This window comes from Pelobates fuscus, chromosome 1 (assembly GCF_036172605.1).
Source record: "Pelobates fuscus isolate aPelFus1 chromosome 1, aPelFus1.pri, whole genome shotgun sequence".
Taxonomy (NCBI): domain Eukaryota; kingdom Metazoa; phylum Chordata; class Amphibia; order Anura; family Pelobatidae; genus Pelobates; species Pelobates fuscus.
In genome coordinates, this window is record NC_086317.1 from 94,590,931 (window position 1) to 94,614,685 (window position 23,755).

Consider the following 23,755-nt stretch of genomic DNA (forward strand, 5'->3'; position numbering starts at 1 on the left):
TATTCAGCAGCATGACAATGACCCCAAACAACCAAAGTCATAAAAAAAACCCATCTTCAGTGTAAAGGAGAACAAGGAGGCATGAAATGATGGTATGGCCCCACAGAGCACTGGTCTCAACATGGCATTTGTCTAGGATTACATAAAAAGAGAAGTAATAAAATTACAGAAAAACTGGTTAGTTCCCTAAAAGGGTTTTGGAACAACCTGCCTGCTGAGTTCCTTATAAAACTATGTGCAGATGAACCTTGACAAATTCACGCTGTTTTCAAGATAAAGCGTGGTCACACAAAATATTGATTTATATTTTAGTGCTGTTCAGACTCTCGCCTAGTCTTCAATCATTTAAGAAGTGCCTTAAAACCCATCTCTTCAGGAAAGCTTATGAACTCCCAGACTAACCTCTACCTCACATACCTGTCTCTTGCTCTCTCCTGAATGGCAGCACTCTACTCTCTCCTCGAGCTCTGCTTCACTCCCACCTTATTGGATTGCCATTTCCTGTCCTATTGTGTTTTATACCCCACCTCCTATAGACTGTAAGCTCTTAAATCCACCCTCTCATAATATTGTAAAGCGCTACGGAATCTGTTGGCTCTATATAAATGGCAATAATAATAATAATAATGACAGGTCTTCCCTATTAAAGGCATCAGACTTACCAAGTCCACCATTTGATTAAATGTGATTATTTTGCATTAGAGACAAGGACAAGTCAAGTCATAAGGCCACATTTAGTCTAACATAGCCTATCACTCCACCATATTAGTAGAACTGAAATTCAGTTTTCAAGTGAAAGCAAATGATAACTGCAAGCATAACAGAAGAAAAAACAAAGCAAACAGATTTGGTCTTTTAAAACTTTATTTTTTGACATTCATTCACTGGTGGAAGTTGTCCCAAAGGCCATGGCTACTTCAGGAAGAGTGAAGAAAATGTTTGTTTACTTTGTAAGAAAAGCATATAATTTGATGTGTAATACGCCAGAAGGTCTTTGAAGACCTAGTTGAGCAAACCTCCAGTGTTGAGGATATTGCTCAAATATAAATTAGAATTAGGCAAATGCTAAATGTCTGGTGCACACTGAATATATCCAAATTGATAGAAATTCCTTACTGGGCATGTGGCAGGTGTTTCTGTCTGGTATATCAAAAACATTGCTAGCAGCCTTCGAGTCTTTTCCTCTGTTTAGTCCTCATCCACAGTTGGCTTGATTGTCACACCTCGTCTGATTTGACCCCAGCCAATCAATCTAGAAGAATTATAAAATACAGAATTAGAACAAAATCAAATACTTAATCAAGTATTATTCACTGGAATTCTAAAAGCTGCAAACTCCCAAAAATTAAAATATTGATTAAAATACAGTTGAATCATTTCTACAACTCTATTCACCAAATATATTACTATGAAAACACATTCTGGCCATTTGTTAGTGCTAAAACCAATATCCATTCACAGACATAGGTTTAAATGCTTTTTGAGTATGTGATTACAATTAAATAAGGTTCTCAGAGGAGGAGATTATTCAACTTCTGTCTCTAAAATTACATTTACTTATGAAGCCTTTACTATCCCATTTTGTTAGCTATTGTTGCTACTGTAATTAGCTGTTCAGAGCAGGCAAACAGATGACATAGGAAATCAGCTGGTTTATTCTTTAACAAAGACTTATCCAAAGCCCTCTAATGTAACAATTACACAAATCTTACCTCCAATGTTTTTCAACTCTTCTGCTAAGAGCAATTTTCTCCCCCACTTCTGTGCATACTGGATTTGTAAGCACAATTTTTCCTAAATCAGCTTTCACTGCACTGACGCGGCCTCCGGTAGACAGGGAGCCAATGTTCACCATCAGCACCTCGTTCTTAGACAGCTTTTGTACCTAAAATGCAACAATACACAGTATGTTCGTAAGTTTCTGTAATTTAAGTCAATGAAATGGGACTAGCTTAGTATCTGTATGCATTCAAGTCTATGTATATATTCAGGAGAATACATTACCTAAAAATAGGTTACAAATCTGACACACAAAAGGTTTTAGAACTATAATAATAATAAAACACACGCATTAAAGTACACACCTTTGCTGCCTTCTTGTCTCCTTCTGTACGGACACCCAACAGCCGTCGCAGAAGGAAATAGGAGATTTCAAGCTCTGTGAAGATTTCAGGAAGAGCACCTACAGCCCCTAGAACTTGTCCAACCATACGATCAGCTCGACACAAGGTTGGGTCAATCTTGGTTCCTACACCTGATCGATAAAAGCAGACGTACAAGTGAGAGTTTTTTTTATCAGTAAAAGGCGAACTATTCTAATAGGACACACAATATTTGTATTTATACGTGGAAATATATTAGGTTGAAATGCATCTTATTTTGCCAACCGTGCATTAATTTAAGGAGACGCAAGGGGTCTTTAAATGAAGTTGTACTTGCACCTTTTAAACCCCTTAAGAACGGAAGCCATTGTCCACATTCTGAGCCAAAGCAAAGCCTTTTGACCTATACGTTTGTTCCACCATAATGTAATCTTTTCAAGTGCCCCCATACATAAAAAAAATAAATATATATATATACACACACACACACACACACGTCTTGTTCAAAGTGATGATTTATTCAATGATATTCAATGTGGTGTCCCCCATATAATCCTGACGCTGGTAGCACCGAGGCTTTAAGAAACAGAAGGGGTGAGTGCTGAGGAAAAATTATTGAGATATATATATATATATATATATCACTTTTTAAAGTGCAGAAAGGAAAGAGCTTTTACGATAAAATGTTCAATTGGGGGTGTAATTGTATAATTTTGACACATTCAGCACAACTAAATAAATGAACAATATATAGAGATTCATATATCAGTCCTGATTGTTAAATGCACAATACGTTTAGGATATAACTTAATTTTTTATAGTTACTGCCGACTCTACACCAATCCCCACACTAATGCTATACCAACCATACCTCTTACCCAATGCTTACACCAACTAGTTGTATGCCTATCCTGTTATCCTTAACTTCAACCCTAAAATAACAAAAAAAGGATTTATCTATACCCAACATTACACCTTAACCTAAGCTCAACCCCAAGGTAACACACTGCTAATATCAATTCTGATAAATACTGTAAAGCTGATTTTCTATTAACACATTAGATGTGGTAAATTACCACCATCTACTGGCAGTTTTTAGAATTACAATTACTGTAGTTATGAATGAGCCTGGTTTGTAGCCTAATATACAGAGATCGGTGCTTCGAACCTGTCGAAGCTCAGAACCATATTGGTTGGGGACAGAATGGGTGATCCTGCCAGAGTTCATTCAGACGCTAAATGGTCCCGGCAATGCTGCCAGCACCCCAGAAAAAGCGTGATTGCACTCAGCCGAGCTTTTATGAAGGAGTTAAAGGGCTGCACAGGGCCTCTAACAGATGGGCCTTACTGACTAATAGGAGTCCCAGGTAACCATGCTCACACCGCAATCATTTTAATAGTTATTTAAATGTCTTGTTAAAGAGCTGTTTGCAGATGCAAACAGCTCATGTAAAATTCTGAGACCACTAAAAATGGTTGCAGAAGATAGAGGGGAGCACCAAATATCCATCGATACCTGGGACTCCCTGGTGTGAGCAGGGAGTTAACCTGGCATACACCAAAAATGGAAAAAAGACGCGTCATTACAACCTAAAAGCATTAAGGCCCATTTTAGTTAGGACATAACAAGCCACAACATCCTTAAGAGGGTTAAAGAATGATATTTAATATTTTAATCCTGGTCCCATGTTTGCACAATTCCCCAAATGTAGCACCTCTGGCCACACAATTAAATGTGAATCCATGTAGAGTATGGAAATATTGGACTTTGCACTTCATAAAATAGTATAGATTCTATACCTCCGCAGTATATCTCTAATGCAATGCAAATGTACAATACTGCATCTAGTTTTAGTGGAAACTGTACTTAAATTTGTCATTTTAATTTTCTGGTTTTACTATTTTTATTCCACAGATTATAAACATAAGTACCCAGTGGCTACCAAACTCAAGAGTTAATCATAGTTAAGCATGTTATTTAACGCTCTCCTCTTAGACAAAGTTAATGTCAGCCTACACGAATTTCAATCACGCTTAATGCCTTACCATTCTCTGACACAACTTGTATTAACCTGTTAGTTACTTAAAAATGTGCAGTTGTCTTATATGCCACAGTATACCTTGTGAAATGCCTGTACTTGCTGTCGTGGCAAAATAAGCATGTCTGTCAAACTTTTGCACAAAAAAAAATTAAAAAAATAGTATAGATTCTTCCCTGCCACAACAAAAGGAAACTGAAATCTGGACTAACAGACTAGACTACTGCAGACTTTAGAAACAACATTAACTGTACAATGAACACCCAAAATCTAATTACAACAGCACCCCTCCCCCCGCCTCCCATGTGTTCCCTAAAAACACCAAACAAAAATTATATGTAAGCAATGCTGAGAATTGGAGGTAACACTACACCAACACAATATATATATATTTAAGCACTTACTTTAAGTCACACAATAAAAACAAAAATGCCCATGAGGGATGCATAGAAACATAGAATGTGATGGCAGATAAGAACCATTTGGTCCATCTAGTCTACCCAATTTCCTCATACTTTCATTAGTTCCTGGCCTTATCTTATAGCTAGGACAGCCTTATGCCCATTTCATGCATGCTTAAACTCCTTTACTGTGTTAACCTCTACCACTTCAGCTGGAAGGCTATCCCATGCATCCACTACCCTCTCAGTAAAGTAACACTTACTGAGATTTTTAAACCTTTGCCCCTCTAATTTAAGACTATGTCCTCTTGTTCTGGTAGTTTCTCTTCGTTTAAATATAGTTTCCCCCTTTACTGTGTTGATTCCCTTTATGTATTTAAATGTTTCTATCATATCCTCCCTGCCTAGTCTTTCCTCCAAGCTATACATGTTAAGTTCCTTTAACCTTTCCTTGTAAGTTTTATCCTGCAACCCATGAACCAGTTTAGTAGCCCTTGTCTGAACTCTCTCTAAGGTATCAATATCCTTCTGAAGATATGGTCTCCAGTACTGCGTACAATACTCCAAGTGAGGTCTCACCAGTGTTCTGTACAATGGCATGAGTACTTCCAGCTTTCTACTGCTAATACCGCTCCCTATACAACCAAGCATTCGGCTAGCATTTCCTGCTGCTCCATTACATTGTCTGCCTGCCTTTAAGTCATCAGAAATAATTACCCCTAAATCCCTTTCCTCAGATGCTGAGGTTAGGACTCTAGCAAATATTCTGTACTTTGCCTTTCGGTTTTTATGTCCAAGATGCATTATCTTGCACTTATCCACATCTCTGACAATTTTTCTAGTTTACCTACATCATTTGCTATTTGGCTTATCCCTCCTGGAACATTAACCCGGTTACATATATTAGTATCATCAGCAAATGCATATCACAGCATAGCTTCATTAGGTTTGATCAACAAAGTAGTGTGTAAACAAACGGCGCAATTTTGCTTCAAAAGCCTTTAGAACAGCAGGAAAGAATAAGAGGGCTCAAAGCATAAAGCTGTATTACAAGTTATTTATCTTCATAAAATCATATACAAAACACATGCACGTGAAGAAAAACACTACCAAACAGTGTGAATTCTTGTATAAAAGCAGATAGGGAAGATTAAACATCTAGATCCACTAACCCAAGTTTCCTTAGTATTACAAGGGTATCAGCATCCCTTCTATGTCTTAGTATTGAGGCAAAATGCCTAAAGAATACATGTTTTCTGTCCTTCATGGCAAGTGGACTTTTTCCCTCATTCCACTTTGTATGCAACATGCAATAGCCGACTATTGGTTGTAGTGCAAAACCATATATACACTGACAACCTGAATCTGATTGAAGGGTGACAATGAAGCAAACCCCTATTGATGCACTTTATTGAAAATATTAGATATCTTTTTAAATAAATCTAGCACTACCAAAATAGAAAGTATAAGAGCAGTAATCAAACTTACCAATAAGGCCTCCTGGAGCAGCATATTGCAGATCATTGTGTTCGGCAAATAAAGACACAATTTTGGAAAATATTGGCTTGCACATTAGTTTTCCTTCACTGTCCTTGGAGACAATACCAGGCCGGACCTCGATTTCTTGACCTACCTGCAGACACAAATACAACAAGCAAATTAGACTTTTAAAATATAGATCTCCTTTTATCCCCCATCGTCTTAATTTATTTTCCTTGTCTCCCTTATTAATTTGTCCATACTAATATTGCTGATATTTAAAGGTCTAGCTAGCTTTATACATTTAGCAAAATGTTGCTATATCCTGTATTGATATGAAGTAATGCTCCTATTGGCTGACTGTATTACCAGTGCTACGTTCTTGTTATTTTCAAGATGTCAAGTGTTTACAGATTTCAAATCTTTAACACCCTTAACAAAACTCAAGTCTGGTGGACAAAACCAACTGAATAGAAATGCTGCTACTCAACCTAAAATTGTTCTGTACTAAAAAAAAAAAAAGATCAAGTTTTTCTGATACGGTGAAGTAGACGTATGCTCTGTTTAGCAATTCTGCACTTTTATTACATTCAAAATACCCATACCTTTAACACTCCTTTGAGAATACTGCCTCCTGCTACACCACCTTTAAGGTCGTCAACTTCACATCCTGGCTTATTAACATCAAAAGATCTGATAACTGAGAGAAGAGAAAAGCGTTACTAAATTGTATTGTCAATACTTTAGAAGTATAGGACTCAAGTCTGCACGTTTGTATAACAGGATTAGAGACACACACACACACGTTAATTTGGTACATGCCAGGACTGTGATACACTTTTAACCACTTGTCATGAAAGTCCTAACAGGGTCAGTAAAAGGACATTTTATAAAAAATATACATATCATATAGAGACAAATTCAATTATGTGGAAACGGTTTCTTCAATCTTGATTTTTTTTTTTAATTTATTTTTTTAACACTGCTGTTCTACATTTCAGAGGAAACTGATAAATAAAAAATAAAAAGTTGACAAGGAAGAAAAAGTTTATCCTTCCCCTCCCCAAAAAAAACACACGATCAAAAATCAATCTATTGGATTCACCTACTTGGTATATTCTGCCAGACTAAAATTTAATATCTGGCTCAATGACCAAGAAATGCATGATACATGTACTTTCATAATCATTGCCCAATTTCTGCTACAAAATGCCTGTATTCTAGAGCAATTAAATACCAGCATCACTTATATTTGAATGTCTAATAGAAGGAAGGTGGGGATGCGATTTTATTTATTTATTTACAGGTACATTAAAAAAATTTTTGTAGTAAAATCTGTCAGAAAGCAGAGCTTTAATGACCTGTTTTCTGCTTTGCCATCACAGTGGCTAATTGGAGAAGGCACCCAGTCGATTGTTATCTCTTTTTTCCAGCTGCCAGGAGTTGGAGAGAGGAAGCTTCAGCTAATTATACACCCTTCATTCCCAAGTACAGCCTTACATGCAGACCTTTTACAATTACATGATGGGGAGGCATATCTCAATAACTGCAGAGACACCCACTTTAAAATTATTACAAACAAAACTATATATTTTTTTTTTTACATGTAAACTAATACCTATATAAACACAGACACACATGATCAGGTGCACTCACTCATTCCCTAAACAGCAATTTCAAAGCTCAAAGAATATAATATGTTTATTTAAAAACACCTCAGCTAGGCAAAAAATAACATAATATAAAGTTTGGCACTCCACCTGAATAGAAAAAAGTTGCTTAAATGCCTTGGTGATCTTGATAAAGACCCCAAAGAGGGTCGAAACGTCTGTTTCTTTTTACACAACTTATGTACTTTGGAAAAATACAACGAATAACATTTGACACGTTATTTAGACCTGGTGTGCTCCCTCAAACATTTTTATTTTGTGTGTGTATAATTATATAATATATATATATATACACACACATACATACATAAACATACAGACAGTCCTCACTTACCGACTGGGTTCCGTTCGTACTATCGTGAAACAAATTGGTCGGTAAGCGAGGATGCACTAAAGAGGAGGTCTACGGTCGGGGGAATTCCACCGAATGTAGACCAGTTTGCTAGCGCAGGGAATCCTGTAAATCTGTGTTTGGGGAACTTCCCCAAACACAGATTAGCTTATGAGCACAGGGAATCCCGCAAATGTATGTTCAGGGAATCTTTTCCGAACATAGATTAGCTCATTAATCAAATCACCATGCTTGAGAGCTGGTAGGAAAGGCGTGCCATCGTAAAGTGAGGACCACCTGTACAGAAAACAATTATGTCACAGATTACAGAAATATTTCTAAAATCTCCCCAATTCTATAACAGAAATAGAAGAGTCCAATCCAACCTTCCTGACAAAACCTTTTCTCTACTTACCGATAAGCCTTGGCTCAGAAATGAAGTCTCTGAGAGGCACTGGGATTTTCTTTACAATGTATTCACAAACTACTTCAATATTGTACTTAAGTTGAGCAGAGATTGGAATGATCGGGGCTCCCTCTGCGACAGTTCCTGTAAACATAAAATGTGTTTTTAAGCATTAGCTATCGGAAGGCAAACTGTAGAATTTTCCATATCCCTGTTTGGTCTCCCATCTGGTTACATTTCTAAGCCATTTAATGGCTTTGCAATAAAATGGCTGATCAAAGAAAGTTTAAATTGAATATAAAACACAATTTATGTTTTCCTAAACAGGGAAGTAAAAATTAACCCTTTCATTAAGGAGCTTCCAAAACAAACCAACTTGGCTATACTAAGCTTAACTATTGTAAAGTCCAATCCACTTGTGTGCGTGCATGCGCACACACACAAACACTTTTAATCAGCAAGTTTGCAGCCCCTACCTAGAAGCCTGAGCAATGTGTTTTATCTTCTGCCCCCTCACACAATGTGATGATCCTTCTGAAGGGAGTTGGGCTATGAACCTAGGTGATCCAGGAGGGGTCCTGAAACCCTGGTGATACAGTATGGGTAAACTCCCTAATGGTCCAATTTAGAAATATGTGGTCTGCACCTCTAATAGATGCAGTGTCGGCTGGGGAACCTATGCTGCACTCCGAGTTATTCACCAAGAGCTGGAAATGCTTAAAATAGCCTGCACCCACAGGAAGTGCAGACCACACACTCCCTGACAGTGGCACTGCAGATTAGCAGGCCACACATGCATGTAGCTGCAGCTCAGTCCCTTCACAGTTGTGTAGGTGGTGAGATGTTCCGGTCCCACTGAGTGTAGGTACAGTAAAAAATGGCAATAATGTAGAGTTGTAATGGAGCTTAGATTGACTGTTTGAACACTTTTTAAATTATTTCACATTTGCACTTTACAGTAAACTTCGTTGCAACTTACCTTGTACAAATGCAAGGATCTGTTCATACTGTTCCTTTGCTTGACTTTCTTTCACCAAATCAATCTTGTTTTGTAGTATAAGAATGTGTTTCAGTTTCATAATTTCAATGGCAGCCAAATGTTCGGAGGTCTGAGGCTGAGGACAGGATTCATTGCCAGCTACAAAACAATACATGATAAAATTATATAAATAGTAAAAGGAATAGATGTGCATGCAAACCCAGTATAAAGAGTTTACATTTACATTCAGAACCTTTTTTCAGGAAAAAAAGATTAAAGGATCACTATAGCATTAGAATACAAGCATACCTCACCTTTCTTCCCCTAGCACACTGTTTTTGCAGCGGTTCCCTCCCTACCTCTTTCAGGGAAACAACAGGAGGATATTAAGCATTTGCAGCATTCACCGAGCTGCTCCAATCAGCATCTCATCACAGAACTGCATAGAATCAGTGCATCACTATGGAAGCGTTCAGTGTATCCATGCAGATTGTGGATATGCTGAGCAACAGGATCCTTCAATCTTAGCAGGACCTTGCCAAGAATTCCATCTAGTAACTGAGTGACAGCCACTAGAGGTGATGTCAGACAGCAGCGTAAACGCTGCATTTTCTTAGAAAATGCAGCATTTAGACTGCTGAGGCTGCAGGAGCTCCAGAGCCACTATATTAAGCTACAATTGTTATGGCACCTATAGTATTCCTTTGAAATTAAGGACTAGAAGGACTACTTGCTAAAGTATTTCAAATATTTCAGAATACATCTGGGTTTTAGATAAAATAAGTTCAAAACAAAGAATCATCACATTTCATCCTTCATGTTATTCTCACCTATTAATAATAATGCTGCATCCATAACAGCTGCACCGTTCAGCATGGTAGCCATCAAGATGTCGTGACCTGGGCAGTCCACAAAGGACACATGTCTGTCAACAGAGAGAACGGGTTGTGGTGAATGTGTATTTAAAGGAGGAATATGACAAAATGTATGGTACCATACTAAAATCTGTAATCCCCTTTTCCTTCCTTTTCGATTTTTTTGTTTTGGCCATTATAAGTATGTCCGATCCCTGTTTTTCTTTATATACCCTATAAAATAAGCAAACTTAAAGGACCACTATAGTGCCAGGAAAACAAACTCGTTTTCCTGGCACTATAGGGTCTTTAGATTCCCCCCCCCCACCCTCAGGGTCCCACCCCTGCTGGGCTCAAGGGGTCTGTAGGGGTTAAACACTTACTCCTCCTCACGTCATCACTGAATGCGCATGCGCTGCAAGAGCCACACGCGCAGACAGTCCATAGGAGAGCATTTCTCAATGCTTTCCTATGAACGTCCAGCATCTTCTCACTGATTTTCAGTGAGAAACGTGGAAGCACCTTTAGTGGCTGTCTCATTAACCCTAGTGTAAACATAGTTTCTCTGAAACAGCTATGTTTACAGCTGCAGGGTTAAAACCTGGGGGACCTGGCACCCAGACCACTTCATTGAGCTGAAGGGGTCTGGGTGCCTATAGTGGTCCTTTAAAGGAACACTATAGGGTCAGGAACACAAACATGTATTCCTGACCCTATAGTGTTAAAACCACCATCTAGCCCCCCTGTGCCCCTCATGCCTCCCTAAATAAATATAGCAAAATCTTACATGTATTCAAGCCTGAAGCGGCTGGTTCTGCCCTGTCTGCCTCAGACAAGCAAGCAGTCTACTGACATCATTAGAAGTGGTAGCGTGATCCAATCACAGTGCTTCTCCATAGGATTGGCTGAGACTGACAAGGAGGCAGAGCCAACACAATTCAAACACAGCCCTGGCCAATCAGCATTTCTTCATAGAGATAAACTGAATCAATGAATCTCTAGGAGGAAAGTTCAGTGTCTGCATGCAGAGGGAGGAGACACCGAATGTTTGGATGCATTTTAGGCAGCCATGACCAAGGAAGGATCTCTAACAGCTGAGGAGTGGCCAGTGAAGTTATCACTAGGCTGCAATGTAAACACTGCATTTTCTCTGGAAATACAGTGTTTACAGCAAAAGGCCTGAAGGTAATGAGTCTACTCACCAGAACAAATTCAATAAGCTGTAGTTGTTCTGGTGACTATAGCGTCCCTTTAAAGCTGCCCTTGCTGTATGCCCTGCCTCCGTCTGACAATATTAGAACTCTCTTGTGGTCTGATCAAATGTTACTCATAGAGAATACATTTTATTGGACAGTTTCACCGCAACTTTAAGGAAAGAAAGGAGGGGAAACGCTCACTAAGTTTGGTGTCAATGCAGGTTGTGTAATTTCTGCACAGAATTTATATTAGGCAACCCAGAACAGAGTTCTAGGCTGCTTAAGTCACGTGTACCAGGGTGCAACTAACCACCAACACAAAAGGGAAAATATCTCTGAATATGCAGAATTTCAAGCAGAAAAACTGCACAAAGACTCCTACCACCATGACCACTACTAAAAGCAGAAGTGCCGATGGTGGTTGGAGTAACCCTTTAATGACACCTCAAAGCACTTAACTGTATCATGCATTAGCGCTACTAAACTGGTTCATGGATCGCAGGATAAAACTTACAAGGAAAGGTTAAAGGATCTTAACATGTATAGCTTGGAGGAAAGACGATACAGGGGATATGATAGAAACATTTAAATAAGACCACGACAAGAGGACAGTGTTAAATTAGAGGGACAAAAAGTTTAAAAATAATTTCAGGAAGTATTACTTTACTGAGAGGGTAGTGGATGCATGAAATAACCTTCCAACTGAAGTGGTAGAGGTTAAAACAGTAAGAGAGTTTAAGCATATGTGGGATAGGCTTAAGGCTATCCTAGCTATACGATAAGACCAGAGACAAATGAAAATATTTAGATAATTGGGCAGACTAGATGGGCGAATGGTTCTTATCTGTCGCCACATTCTGTCTCTATGAACATCCCCTATGCTGTATGTGAGAGTATTGATTACTTCATTGTTGCTGCTGAATGAGCCATGGCAATAAAGAGGCCTTGAAGATAGAACTGAAAGTAGAATAGGGAGTGCAGGTTATTACAAGTAAACTAAAATAGGTATCTATAGCAAACTGTTCTCAATTACCTGATCAATTTAAAATTCCCCTTTGTGTTGACTAGGTCGGTTGGAAATTCATCTGGTGTACTGCTGCCACAAGAGCGGTAGCATTCAGGCCGGGAACAGCTGGGGTCATCCAGTTTGTAGATCTGAAATGTATAAAGAAACAGGTTTTTGCACTGGTTTGAAATGGTAGTTTAAAAAACAATTACATTAGATACGGATTTGTAGATACCCATAGAAATGTAACAGACCAACAGCACTGCTGTGTACTGGCCTTCTGTTTCTTTTTTCAAGTCACAAATAAAACAGCAATACCACTGAATGCAAAGCGGTTAACGGAGACAAAAAAATAATTAAAAAAAACCCAAGCCTCGTAGCAAATTACCAATGAAGTCCAGAGACTTTAATTAAATATGGACATCACTTGATTCAAAGTACATTTTGTTAAAAAAAAAACAAAAAAAAACAGACTTTGGAAGCCCAGCATGTTAACCATTTGACAAAGTAGTCCTTTCTTTTTCTCAAGAAATGTTATGACCTTGTTGGCAGGGATCACATTTTTTATGAAATATAGGAGCACATGCCTGATTCAAAAGCGTATGTGCCACCTCTACTTTCCACCTAAGCAAACACTAACATGTTATGGCCTCATTGAATTAAACTTGTACATGTCATGTTCCACCTGCGTGAGAAGCTCAACAAATATAAAAAAAAACACCATCTTAAATTGTGGTTTGTTTAAAACACACTATTTTGATATTGTGAAGCATTTGTAGCAGACAACAGCATTTCAAGTTATTAAACATAGCATAATTACAGCATCTCCATTAAAGTGAAAGCTATAATGCACAGTGTAAAACAAAGTTTAACATTTCACAGTAGATACATCCGTTATCCACCAGCTGATGCAGGCCCCTCAATGCTGTTGCATTAACAGCAGCTGCAAAACATGATTGCAACCTGTGGCGTAAACGAACCTTAGCATTGGCATATCCCAGCTTGATGGTAATATTCCGCTCCAGTTCATTCTTAAATCTGACAGTGTGCACACCAGATATAGCTTTGACTACAGTGGACTTTCCATGGGCTACATGCCCAATGGTACCTAAAACAAAACAGAAATGTGTCACTATACTATTAGGTTAAAAAAATAAAATAAACATTTTATATTAATAGCCCAGCTTGATTACATTAAATGGAAAAGGCGGGAGATTTTTTTTTTTATGTATTATTGTTGGGTAATCTTATTGCATTGCCATCTATCAACATGCTGTTTTTGGGTTGCTTTTTTATGCCCTAAAGTATGTAGCATTGTGAGTATTTCATTTCAGTTCACAAGACACGGCTTGTTTGTAGTTGGTAAGAACCATAGCAAATACCACCACCTGCTGAGTTACACAAACATATTAACAGAATATGTATTTAGCTTTATCTCTCATGTAAACTCTCTATGCACGGTTAGTATCCCAGCACCATAACCACATCAATAAACTGAAATGGTTATGGTGCCAAGAGTGTCCTTTAATTAATGCAGCGTGCACCTGTATCCCCTTTTGTGATTCTACCAGTGTGAGAAAACACATGTGATTTTATTAGTAACTTAATTTATCGGAATGTTCTAAAAATAAGTCTTGTCTGACCCATCTAAAAGAGCGGGTGCTGACAAATATTTGATAGGTTAAGAAGCCACATTGTTGTGATGTAGGTGGCTACAGTTGTTAGAAGGCACAAAAAGTGTATCTGTAAACACTGTTTTAGATATGTATAATGCTACTTACACACACATACAGGTAAGATTCCACACTGGCATACATATTTATTTAGCATGTTCCTTACATTTGGTAGAAACATCTGGTTTGTGAATCAGCACTAAAAATGAAAGTGGTGCAGCAAGTATAGCACACTGAGTAATTACCAGGTTAAAGTGTTGTGTACAGACACACGTGATCTTTGTTTAAAATTAGACACCAAGCGATAATGAAAACTCAAGGCCAGATACCACTTAGGTCCGAGTTCGGAGGACTGTTGCCAAGAAGCCAAAAAAGAACATAAGTGCGTGCCAAAAGAACACAATACTTAGAATTAAGTGGGTATCCTTTTTCAATGAAGGTTTACTGAAATGTTAGGATAGAAACTGGAGACCCCCACCCCCTTAAAACACACAATGCAATATGTAAAGCAAAGTCCAAGGTGACACTCCATTATGTAGTGCAGAAATAACAGAATTTTTCCCAAAAATTCAATGCATGCGTCTGGAGTGACATGTTCTGTCTCCGTGCGGACAAAATATTCATTACACACTGAAGCCAGGAATGTGATTTTATGCTAAATGATACAAACCATAACAAAAATATGTGGATGGAGTGTATGCAATGTGCTAGGAGGGGTGTAAAGTGGTGAATTGATTGTGCCTGGATATAAAATCAGGGCGTATATATGAAACTGTAAAGTGACAAGTCATGTTTGTCTTGATAGCAACACTTAAAGGGATCCTATAGTGCCAGGAAAACAAACCAGTTTTCCTGGCACTATAGGCTCATGGAGTGCCCCCCTCCCTCGCCGTTGAAGGGGTTAAAACCCCTTCAGCCACTTTAATCCTGTACCGGGCTCCAAGTGGAGCCAAATGCGCGGCCCGAGGCGCGCGCATTCAAACCCGCCCATAGGAAAGCATTACTCAATGCTTTCCTATGGGGATCTTATTTGACCCTGAGGACATCCAGTGTCAAATAAGTGCGATTTACTCAGTGTAAATCGCAGAAGCGCCTCTAGTGGCTGTCAGGGAGACAGCCACTAGAGGCTGGATTAACTCTGCAGTGTAAACATAGCAGTTTCTCTGTTTTCAGCTGCAAGGTTAAAACTAGGGGGACCTGGCAAGCTGGGTCTGGGTGCCTATAGTGGTCCTTTAATGTTACAGAAGAAAACCAGTATATTGGAAGTTCCTATCCAAGTACCAAAACAACTTTAGCTTAAATGACAGAATTGGACAGTGAGACTAAACAGGCATGGTCTAAGCACCAAAATCACTTCATTAAGCTGAAGTTGTTTTGGTGCTTAGAATGTCCCTTTTTGATTAACATACATATGCAGTGTAAATGACAAGTGACTATTTTAGTCAAGTTTCACAACATACCTATATTAATTGTTGCTTGTCTGCTGATGATTTCTGGTGAAAGGGGTGTCAGTTTTGAAACATCCTGTAGATAAAAAGAGACACTAAGTAAACAAAACACAATAAACCACTTTTGAAAGTCCTTACATTATTATAATATGTTATATACAGCCAACAAATGCCACAATTTATAGAAAAAGGTTAGGTATATCATTCTGTCTTACATAAGAAAATACAAACAGTCTGTCTTACACAAGTAAATAGACACAGTAGTTCAGGGGTGTCCTATAGGTAGATCCCTAGATGTTTAAAAACTACAACATCTGGAGATGTACCTTTTGGGAACCCCTGCAGTAGCTTTTCAAAGAAAAAAAATAAAATAAATAAATATATATATATATATATATACACATATATATACACATATATATACAGAGAGAGAGAGAGAGAGAGAGAGAGAGAGAGATCACATCACACTGGAATAGGTGAATAACAACTATTTAATGAATAGGCATAAGGATGAAGAGAAATGGAAGCTGACCCATATCACTACATATCCATGATATTCTACCAGCAAATGTAGGTATTGTTATGTGGATGATCTACTTGCTGCAAAACCTCATGGTCACTACTCTAGCTTAATTCTTCTTGACCTCCTTCATAGAAACATAGAAACATAGAATGTGACGGCAGATAAGAACCATTCGGCCCATCTAGTCTGCCCAGTTTTCTAAATACTTTCATTAGTCCCTGGCCTTATCTTATAGTTAGGATAGCCTTATGCCTATCCCACGCATGCTTAAACTCCTTTACTGTGTTAACCTCTACCACTTCAGCTGGAAGGCTATTCCATGCATCCACTACCCTCTCAGTAAAGTAATACTTCCTGATATTATTTTTAAACCTTTGTCCCTCTAATTTAAGACTATGTCCTCTTGTTGTGGTAGTTTTTCTTCTTTTAAATATAGTCTCCTCCTTTACTGTGTTGATTCCCTTTATGTATTTAAATGTTTCTATCATATCCCCCCTGTCTCGTCTTTCCTCCAAGCTATACATGTTAAGATCCTTTAACCTTTCCTGGTAAGTTTTATCCTGCAATCCATGAACCAGTTTAGTAGCCCTTCTTTGAACTCTCTCTAAGGTATCAATATCCTTCTGAAGATAGGGTCTCCAGTACTGTGTACAGTACTCCAAGTGAGGTCTCACCAGTGTTCTGTACAATGGCATGAGCACTTCCCTCTTTCTACTGCTAATACCTCTCCCTATACAACCAAGCATTCTGCTAGCATTTCCTGCTGCTCTATTACATTGTCTGCCTACCTTTAAGTCATCAGAAATAATCACCCCTAAATCCCTTTCCTCAGATGTTGAGGTTAGGACTCTATCAAATATTCTGTACTCTGCCCTTGGGTTTTTACGTCCAAGATGCATTATCTTGCACTTATCCACATTAAATGTCAGTTGCCACAACTCTGACCATTTTTCTAGTCTACCTAAATCATTTTCCATTTGGCTTATCCCTCCTGGAACATCAACCCTGTTACATATCTTAGTATCATCCGCAAAAAGACACACCTTACCATCAAGACCTTCTGCAATATCACTAATAAAAATATTAAAGAGAATGGGTCCAAGTACAGATCCCTGAGGTACCCCACTGGTGACAAGCCCAAGCTTCGAATATACTCCATTGACTACAACCCTCTGTTGCCTGTCACTCAGCCACTGCCTTACCCATTCAACAATATTGGAATCCAAACTCAAAGATTGTAGTTTGTTGATAAGCCTTCTATGTGCAACAGTGTCAAAAGCCTTACTGAAATCGAGGTAACCTTCCTGCTGGTTTTGATACTGTTGATCATCAATAGCTTTTTCTCGTCCTCCGTAATCTCTGTCTACAAGATACTGCTCTCTCCTGGTGCTCCTCCTAGCTCACCCAGCGCTTTTAGTGTTTCTTTCTTTGGCTCTGCCTCTTCCTCCCAACCTCTCTCTGTTGGTGTCCCCCAAGGTTCAGTCCTTGGTCCGCTACTGTTCTCGATCTATACTGAATCCCTTGGTAAACTCATCAGCTCCTTTGACTTCCAATTAGGGATCGACCGATTATCGATCTGGCCGATATTCTGAATTTTCAGCAATATCGGTATCGGCCTATACAGATACCGATATTGCCAATAATGCAGACCAGGGCCGCCATCAGGGCGTGACAACTGAGACGGTTGTCATGGGCCTGTCGGTCGTGGAGGGCCTGCAGCATACTCTTACTTACCTTCCCAGCAGCTCCCCTGTCTAAATCGCACGAGTCGCGCGTCCGTCAGCGCGTTACCATGGCAAATCTCAACGCGACACACAGACCGTAAGAGTTAGACTGGGGAGCTGCTGGGAAGGGAAGCAAGTGTGTTGCTGGGCCCCTCTGCACAGTCCATGCCACCAGGGAAAGCCATCTCCCCCCCCCCCCCTCCCTGGCCAGGTAAGAAGCAGGGAGGAGGGACTAAAACAAAATGTTAAAAAATGTAATCTTAAATTAAAAATGCCCCCCCCCTCCCCCATAAAAATGTTCGCATTCAAGATTTCTCTAGGGCTGCATCGTTCCTGTGGAACGCTTTTCCCTTCTCCGATAGACACTCACCCAGTCTCACGCCTTAAAAAAAAAAATTAATGAAAAACTCCCCTTTTCACAAAAGCATATCGATTAAACTGTTAATGGCTCAAAAAAAAAAAAAAAAAAACACCAAGTCTTCATTGAATACTATTCTACTTCCCTAATACTTCCCTTACCTTTTTTTGTCACTTTACCCCACTCCCTCTAGCATGAAAGCTCATTGAGCAGGGCCCTCAACCCCTCTGTTTCTGTGCATCAAACTTGTCTGGTTACAATTACATGTTTGTTAGTTCACCCATTGTAAAGCGCTATGGAATTTGTTGGCGCTATATAAATATAATAATGTGGAAGCCTGAATGTGATCACTACATGAAACAATGCTTTTAAAAACATGTTGCTCACTTAATCTTTTCTCTCTGAAAAGTAATGAGCACTGGTGATTTGCCTGCTGCTGCAGTTTATTGCATGAGCAGGTTAGAATGGGCAGCAGCCAGATGAATAGTAGTCTATCCCAAAATGGCTGCTCAGCCAGAAAAAAGCAAAAAACACTTTATACATCAATAAAAGTAATAGATTTAAATGTAACAGATGCACTCTACCCCTTCTCAAATCTAATGCAAGTACCTCAACATCATTCAGTTCACGGTCTCAATCTGCCAACCATTAAAAATACTTTAATAAGTGAATGTTACGTTGGAGGAGACATAAACATGCACTGAAGCACACCCACTTCTTGAAGTGAAGTACCAACGTGCCAGCAGCTTACCCAACAGTGCTGCCAATACAAGTATGTTTTTAAAATAATACAGGCTGGAATGGAGGATCATCAAACCTCACAAGTGGTACACAGGATAAGAATAGGATACTATAGGCAACAAAACTACTTTAGCTTCAAAGTGACACTAGTCACTAGACCCACTGCAGCTTAATGTAGTGGTTCTGGTGTCTATAGCATGTCCCTGCAGTGTTAGCATTGTAAACACTGCCTTATCAGATAAGAGGCAGGGTTTACATTGTTGGCTTGTAACACTTATAGTGGCAGTCACTCAGATGGCCATTAGAGGTGCTTATCTCAGTTCTGTGCACTGGAGTTCAATGTCTCTACACTCTGGGGAGACACTGAATATTCTTGATAGAGATGCATTGAGACAATGCAACTCGAATAGTTGTTGATTGGTACAGTGCAACATTTTGCCACCCATGCGCAATATTCTCCCAATGCTTAAGCATTGGATTGGATTAGAACATCAAGAATGAAGAAGATCTCAGCCATGGAGTCAAGGTGAATAAAAGCTTGAATCTTAACAGAGAGGGAGGCCAGGGCCTAATGATTTATTCCGGCACTATAGTGTCACGAAAACATGTTTGTATTTCTAACACTCAATACAGTTTTGCTGTATAGATCATGCCCCTGCAGTTTAACTGCTTTAATATCTGCCACTTAGGAGGTAAATAACTTTGTTTATACAGCCCTAGCCAACTCCTCACCCCCCTTCATGTAACCTACACAGACTCCCTACATATATCCTTTAATGAGAAATCTAAAGTTTAAATTGCCTTATTTGCAAATTTTGTTTAACCTGTTATGTTAATAGCCTATTAGAACCTCCCATGTGTACGTTAAATGAACAGAGCAGGAGATAAAAACGTAAAGTAAAAATCCAAAAATATTTTTCACAGAGACTGTGTGAAGTCCCAGCAAGAGGAGCTGTAGCTAGGACTGCATAAAAAGAACCAAAAGTGATTTAACTCCTGAATAGCAGATAATTGAGACTGCAGTGGCATGATCTATATGCCAAATGTGCATCATTGAGCTAAAGTTGTTTTAGTACTTATTGTATCCCATTAAAAGGACACTATAGTCACGAGAACCCCTACAGCTTAATGTAGTGGTTCTGTAACTATAGCATGTTCCTGCAGGCTTTTCAATGTAAATGCTACCTTTTTCGAGGAAAGGCAGTGTTTACATTGGTGCCTAGTAACACTTCTAGTGGCAGTCACTCAGATGGCATCTAGATGTGCTCCCATCTCAGCAGCACCTACGTTTAGCGTCTCCATGCAGCTGAACATTCCCCATAGAGATGCATTGATTTGATGCATCTCTATGGGGAGATGCTGACTGGCACAGCTCTGTGTTTTGCGGTGCATGCACAATAGTCTATCAATGCTTTCCTATATTGGCTGAGATAACGAGTACTAATGAGCTCAGAGCCAGCCATGGCAAGGGAGGAAAGGTGACTAAAATCACATTTTACTAAGATTGAAGGGGAACTGGGCACCTAGACAGCCACTTCAGGACTATATATAGTGTCAGGAATACATTTGCATGTACAAAGTTGTGAAGCCCTAATGCAATGAGCCATAGCAAGATCTTGCTTGGAAGGGGCAGCCTTTTTTGAGTGTACCAATTATGGAGTATGCTCTTGATGCAGATGAAGACACAGACCCCTGGAATAATACGGTGTGTATCCAGAGAAGATTTTATAATCTCTCTCCTCAACAGGCCTGTTTGGATGAGATAATGAACCTAGATGATACAGCACCCTATTTGTATTTTAGCCTAATATACAGTCTACCAATTCTAAAACCCAGGTTTTACAAGTAATTTAAAAAAAAAATGTATTACGTTTGGCAGTTGTTTTTTTTTTTTTATATACGTTTAAACACAACTTCAATAAGAATCAGAAGTGACCTCTATTGTGGCCATTCAAACTATCTTCAGGAATGACAGACTAACAATCCAGATCATGAATCCCAACCAATACACAAAAACTCTTTGATGGTTCAACTGCTCTAGAATATTTTGCTATGGTGAACACCCAGCTGTAATTAATTATAGCGCAGAGCCATCACTGAACAAAAAAATCCAACCCATGGTAATTTCCCATATTTTGTTAAAACAAACAAAAAAACTAATAAATGCCAAGTTCAAAGTGATATTAAAATATCCCAAAATAACTGAAATAAAACAATTTTCCCCAGACCAGATACTTTGACCTAAGACTTGCTAAATCCTACTGTACTGAATGAATATTTTAGGCCCATTCACAGCAGTCTGATCTGTTGGGATTTTCATACAGCATTAATAATTACAGGTCAAAGCACTTTATCTGGAGGAATTATCGCAGCCAGCGATGTATTAAGTTCAGCTAATTCGGCCGATATGTAAAATCTCCGGCAGCTCGCCCTTTAGTAAATATCGCCCAGTACTCAATGATCCCAGGCCAGCCCTCACACACACTCATTACCCTGGGCTGGTACCCCCTCCCCGGGCAGGGCAGTACCCCGGCAGTGAGGGCCCCGGGCCGGGCAGTGTGCCGGCAGTACCCCCGCAGTGAGGGCCCCGGGCCGGGCAGTAAATAGCGGCCGGGCTCAGTGAGCACATGATAACAAGCTGTGAGCGGGCAGCCATGGGGCCGCATGGGACTCGGCTCTGCTCTAACAGGGAGCTCGCCCCGCGCTCTGCTTGCACCGGGCCACCCAGCGCACGCCCGGGGCCACGGCGAGCGGGGCAAACTTACCAAGGTAGCCAAATCCTGCTTGGATAAATGGGGCTGGCCCAGAGTCACTCCCGGCTCGTCACCCGCCATCTTGGAGAAGAGGAAGTTGCTCGCTGTGCGGGGACGATCCCAGAATGCCTCACTGCGAACAGTTTCCGCTGTACGCGCAGCGTTCCACGCCTCACTCTGAGAGCGCCGGCCCGCCCACTCACTGGTAAGAGCAGCGAGGTGATAGGACGATTCCAGGCCGACAGCCCCGCCCGTGGGCGTGGCCGAGCTCGCGTTAACTCCTTCACTGCCCTAAGTGGGTTGGCGGATGGACGGCCATTACCAGCGAGACGCAGCGCTGGTTCATTCATTCAGCGCGGAGCCTCCCTCTCCCCGGCCACTCAGTCACAGGAAGTGAGCCTGGCCGGGGGGGGATGGTCCGCCCTCCTATATAGCATGATGCAATCCGAGACCGAGCGCCTCCATAGCTTTACATAGACAGCGATATTTACTAAACTGCGAACTGAGGCGAAATGAGCCGGGATTCGAATTATTGGCCAACATGGGGGGAATCAGACCCAGTGCCCAGCACAGCGTTATACCCGGGGCCAGTGTGATGGGTTACTATGTAACATTCCCAGGGTTTAATCAGTAACATGATTCTGTATCAATATAGTGGGAGTAATGGCGAATGGACACAGGAATTACACGTTTTATAGGGCTATTCACTAAAGTGAGAATTACAAGTGAACTACAGTCAGCTATGCTTTAAGTTTGGCCTTTAATTTGAAATTCACTATGAATTCTCACTTTAGTGAATAACCCTGTTAGTATAATATACAGCACTACGGAATCTGATGGCGCCATATAAATAATAAAATAATTTTTTTAAAAATTAAACATTTTCCAGGTTGCAAATCCACAGTGGTATAAGGCATAATAAACAAAACTGAAGTTCTTGCCTACCTCTCTTAGTTACATTATTCAAGTAAACAAAAATATTATTAACAGTATACATTAGATTATACACATTGGTTCCTTTTTAGAAGTTACATAAATCCATAGATAAAATCGCAAATGTCATCCCGATTTTAGCGGACTGAATTTAATGGCACCCAGACCACCACTTCATGTCATCCTGACTTCAGGGACATGATGTATACTCTTAAACCTCTTCATTAAGCTAAAGTTATTTTGGTGACTATAGTGTCACTTTAAAGATATTCCACCATGTTTAAATGTGACAAAAGACACTAAATCTAAGGTATGCTTGTGGCTTTTTACAAGAATAAGCATGCCGAGAGGTAAAAAGTTAACAAATGTATCCACTAACAAAGCCATTTCCTTCTATGATCCAACATTTATTTTGTTCTAGCATACATTTACTTTGTCTATTCATAGATTTTAAGCCTATTTAGAATGTTGTTGCCCAGTAAAATCAATGTCTAACTATCTTAAATCAATGCCTTAATTTGCTAAACTGTGGACTTTTTTTGAATAATCCTGTATTTCTATTTTCATGAGAAGTGGAATGCCAGCAACTTCATTGGCTCAGTTTATTGATTGCTAGTATATACTGGACTGAAACATTATAGCTACCTTAGAACTTCCTAAGAAGCATTAACCAACAGTAATGTATTTCGATTCTAAATTTTTTGGATGACCAAGTTCTTTTAAACATATTTTGATTACATTCTTAAATTTCATCAGTAACCTATGAATGTTTAGAATGTAAACTAAGAAGTCGACTTTTTATTTTTGTAGAAGTTTAATTAAAAGCTACATTTTATTGACAACTTTAATCGAAGTTCTTGGAGCGCTAGCACAGAAAATACTTGCATATCTATTGCAGATTAGCACTGGGTAGAGAATTCTTACACGAGAGAGTGTGTTAGAATATATATATTTTTTCTACCGAGAACCACATATGACATTATGAAATGGCTCACAAATGTAAAGCAAGAGAGAGTTCATCTTTTTGCTGCACAATTACCCATTAGTAATTAGTACAAATGTATTGTAATAAGTCTTTTTTTGTTTTTATTATTACGAATGATATCTTGCATATTATTTCAGAGTAATGCAACACATTG

At 39.4% G+C, this 23,755-nt stretch overlaps 1 protein-coding gene across 1 annotated transcript; it reads right to left on the reverse strand.

Annotated features, from left to right (window-relative positions):
* Positions 1–846: 846 nt before the first annotated feature.
* Positions 847–21,812, reverse strand: EIF2S3 (eukaryotic translation initiation factor 2 subunit gamma). Its single transcript, XM_063450072.1, has 12 exons — positions 21,696–21,812; positions 15,597–15,660; positions 13,444–13,571; positions 12,491–12,612; positions 10,238–10,332; positions 9,408–9,566; positions 8,438–8,572; positions 6,627–6,721; positions 6,031–6,175; positions 2,085–2,254; positions 1,713–1,885; positions 847–1,252 (listed from the first exon to the last, which is right to left on the reverse strand). Exons 1-12 carry the CDS (start codon positions 21,762–21,764, stop codon positions 1,189–1,191), a joined length of 1,419 nt encoding a protein of 472 aa, XP_063306142.1. The 5' UTR covers positions 21,765–21,812; the 3' UTR covers positions 847–1,188.
* Positions 21,813–23,755: the final 1,943 nt, after the last annotated feature.

Bases quoted from the DNA above. Each gene is read 5' to 3' on its own strand.
- EIF2S3 (XM_063450072.1), bottom strand. From the start codon at position 21,764: ATGGCGGGTGACGAGCCGGGAGTGACTCTGGGCCAGCCCCATTTATCC. The intron at 12,613-13,443 runs GTTCGTTTACGC...TATACATTTCAG, and splicing joins TGGGATATGCCAATGCTAAG to ATCTACAAACTGGATGACCC. The intron at 6,176-6,626 runs GTATGGGTATTT...TTGTGTCTGCAG, and splicing joins TTCTCAAAGGAGTGTTAAAG to GTAGGTCAAGAAATCGAGGT.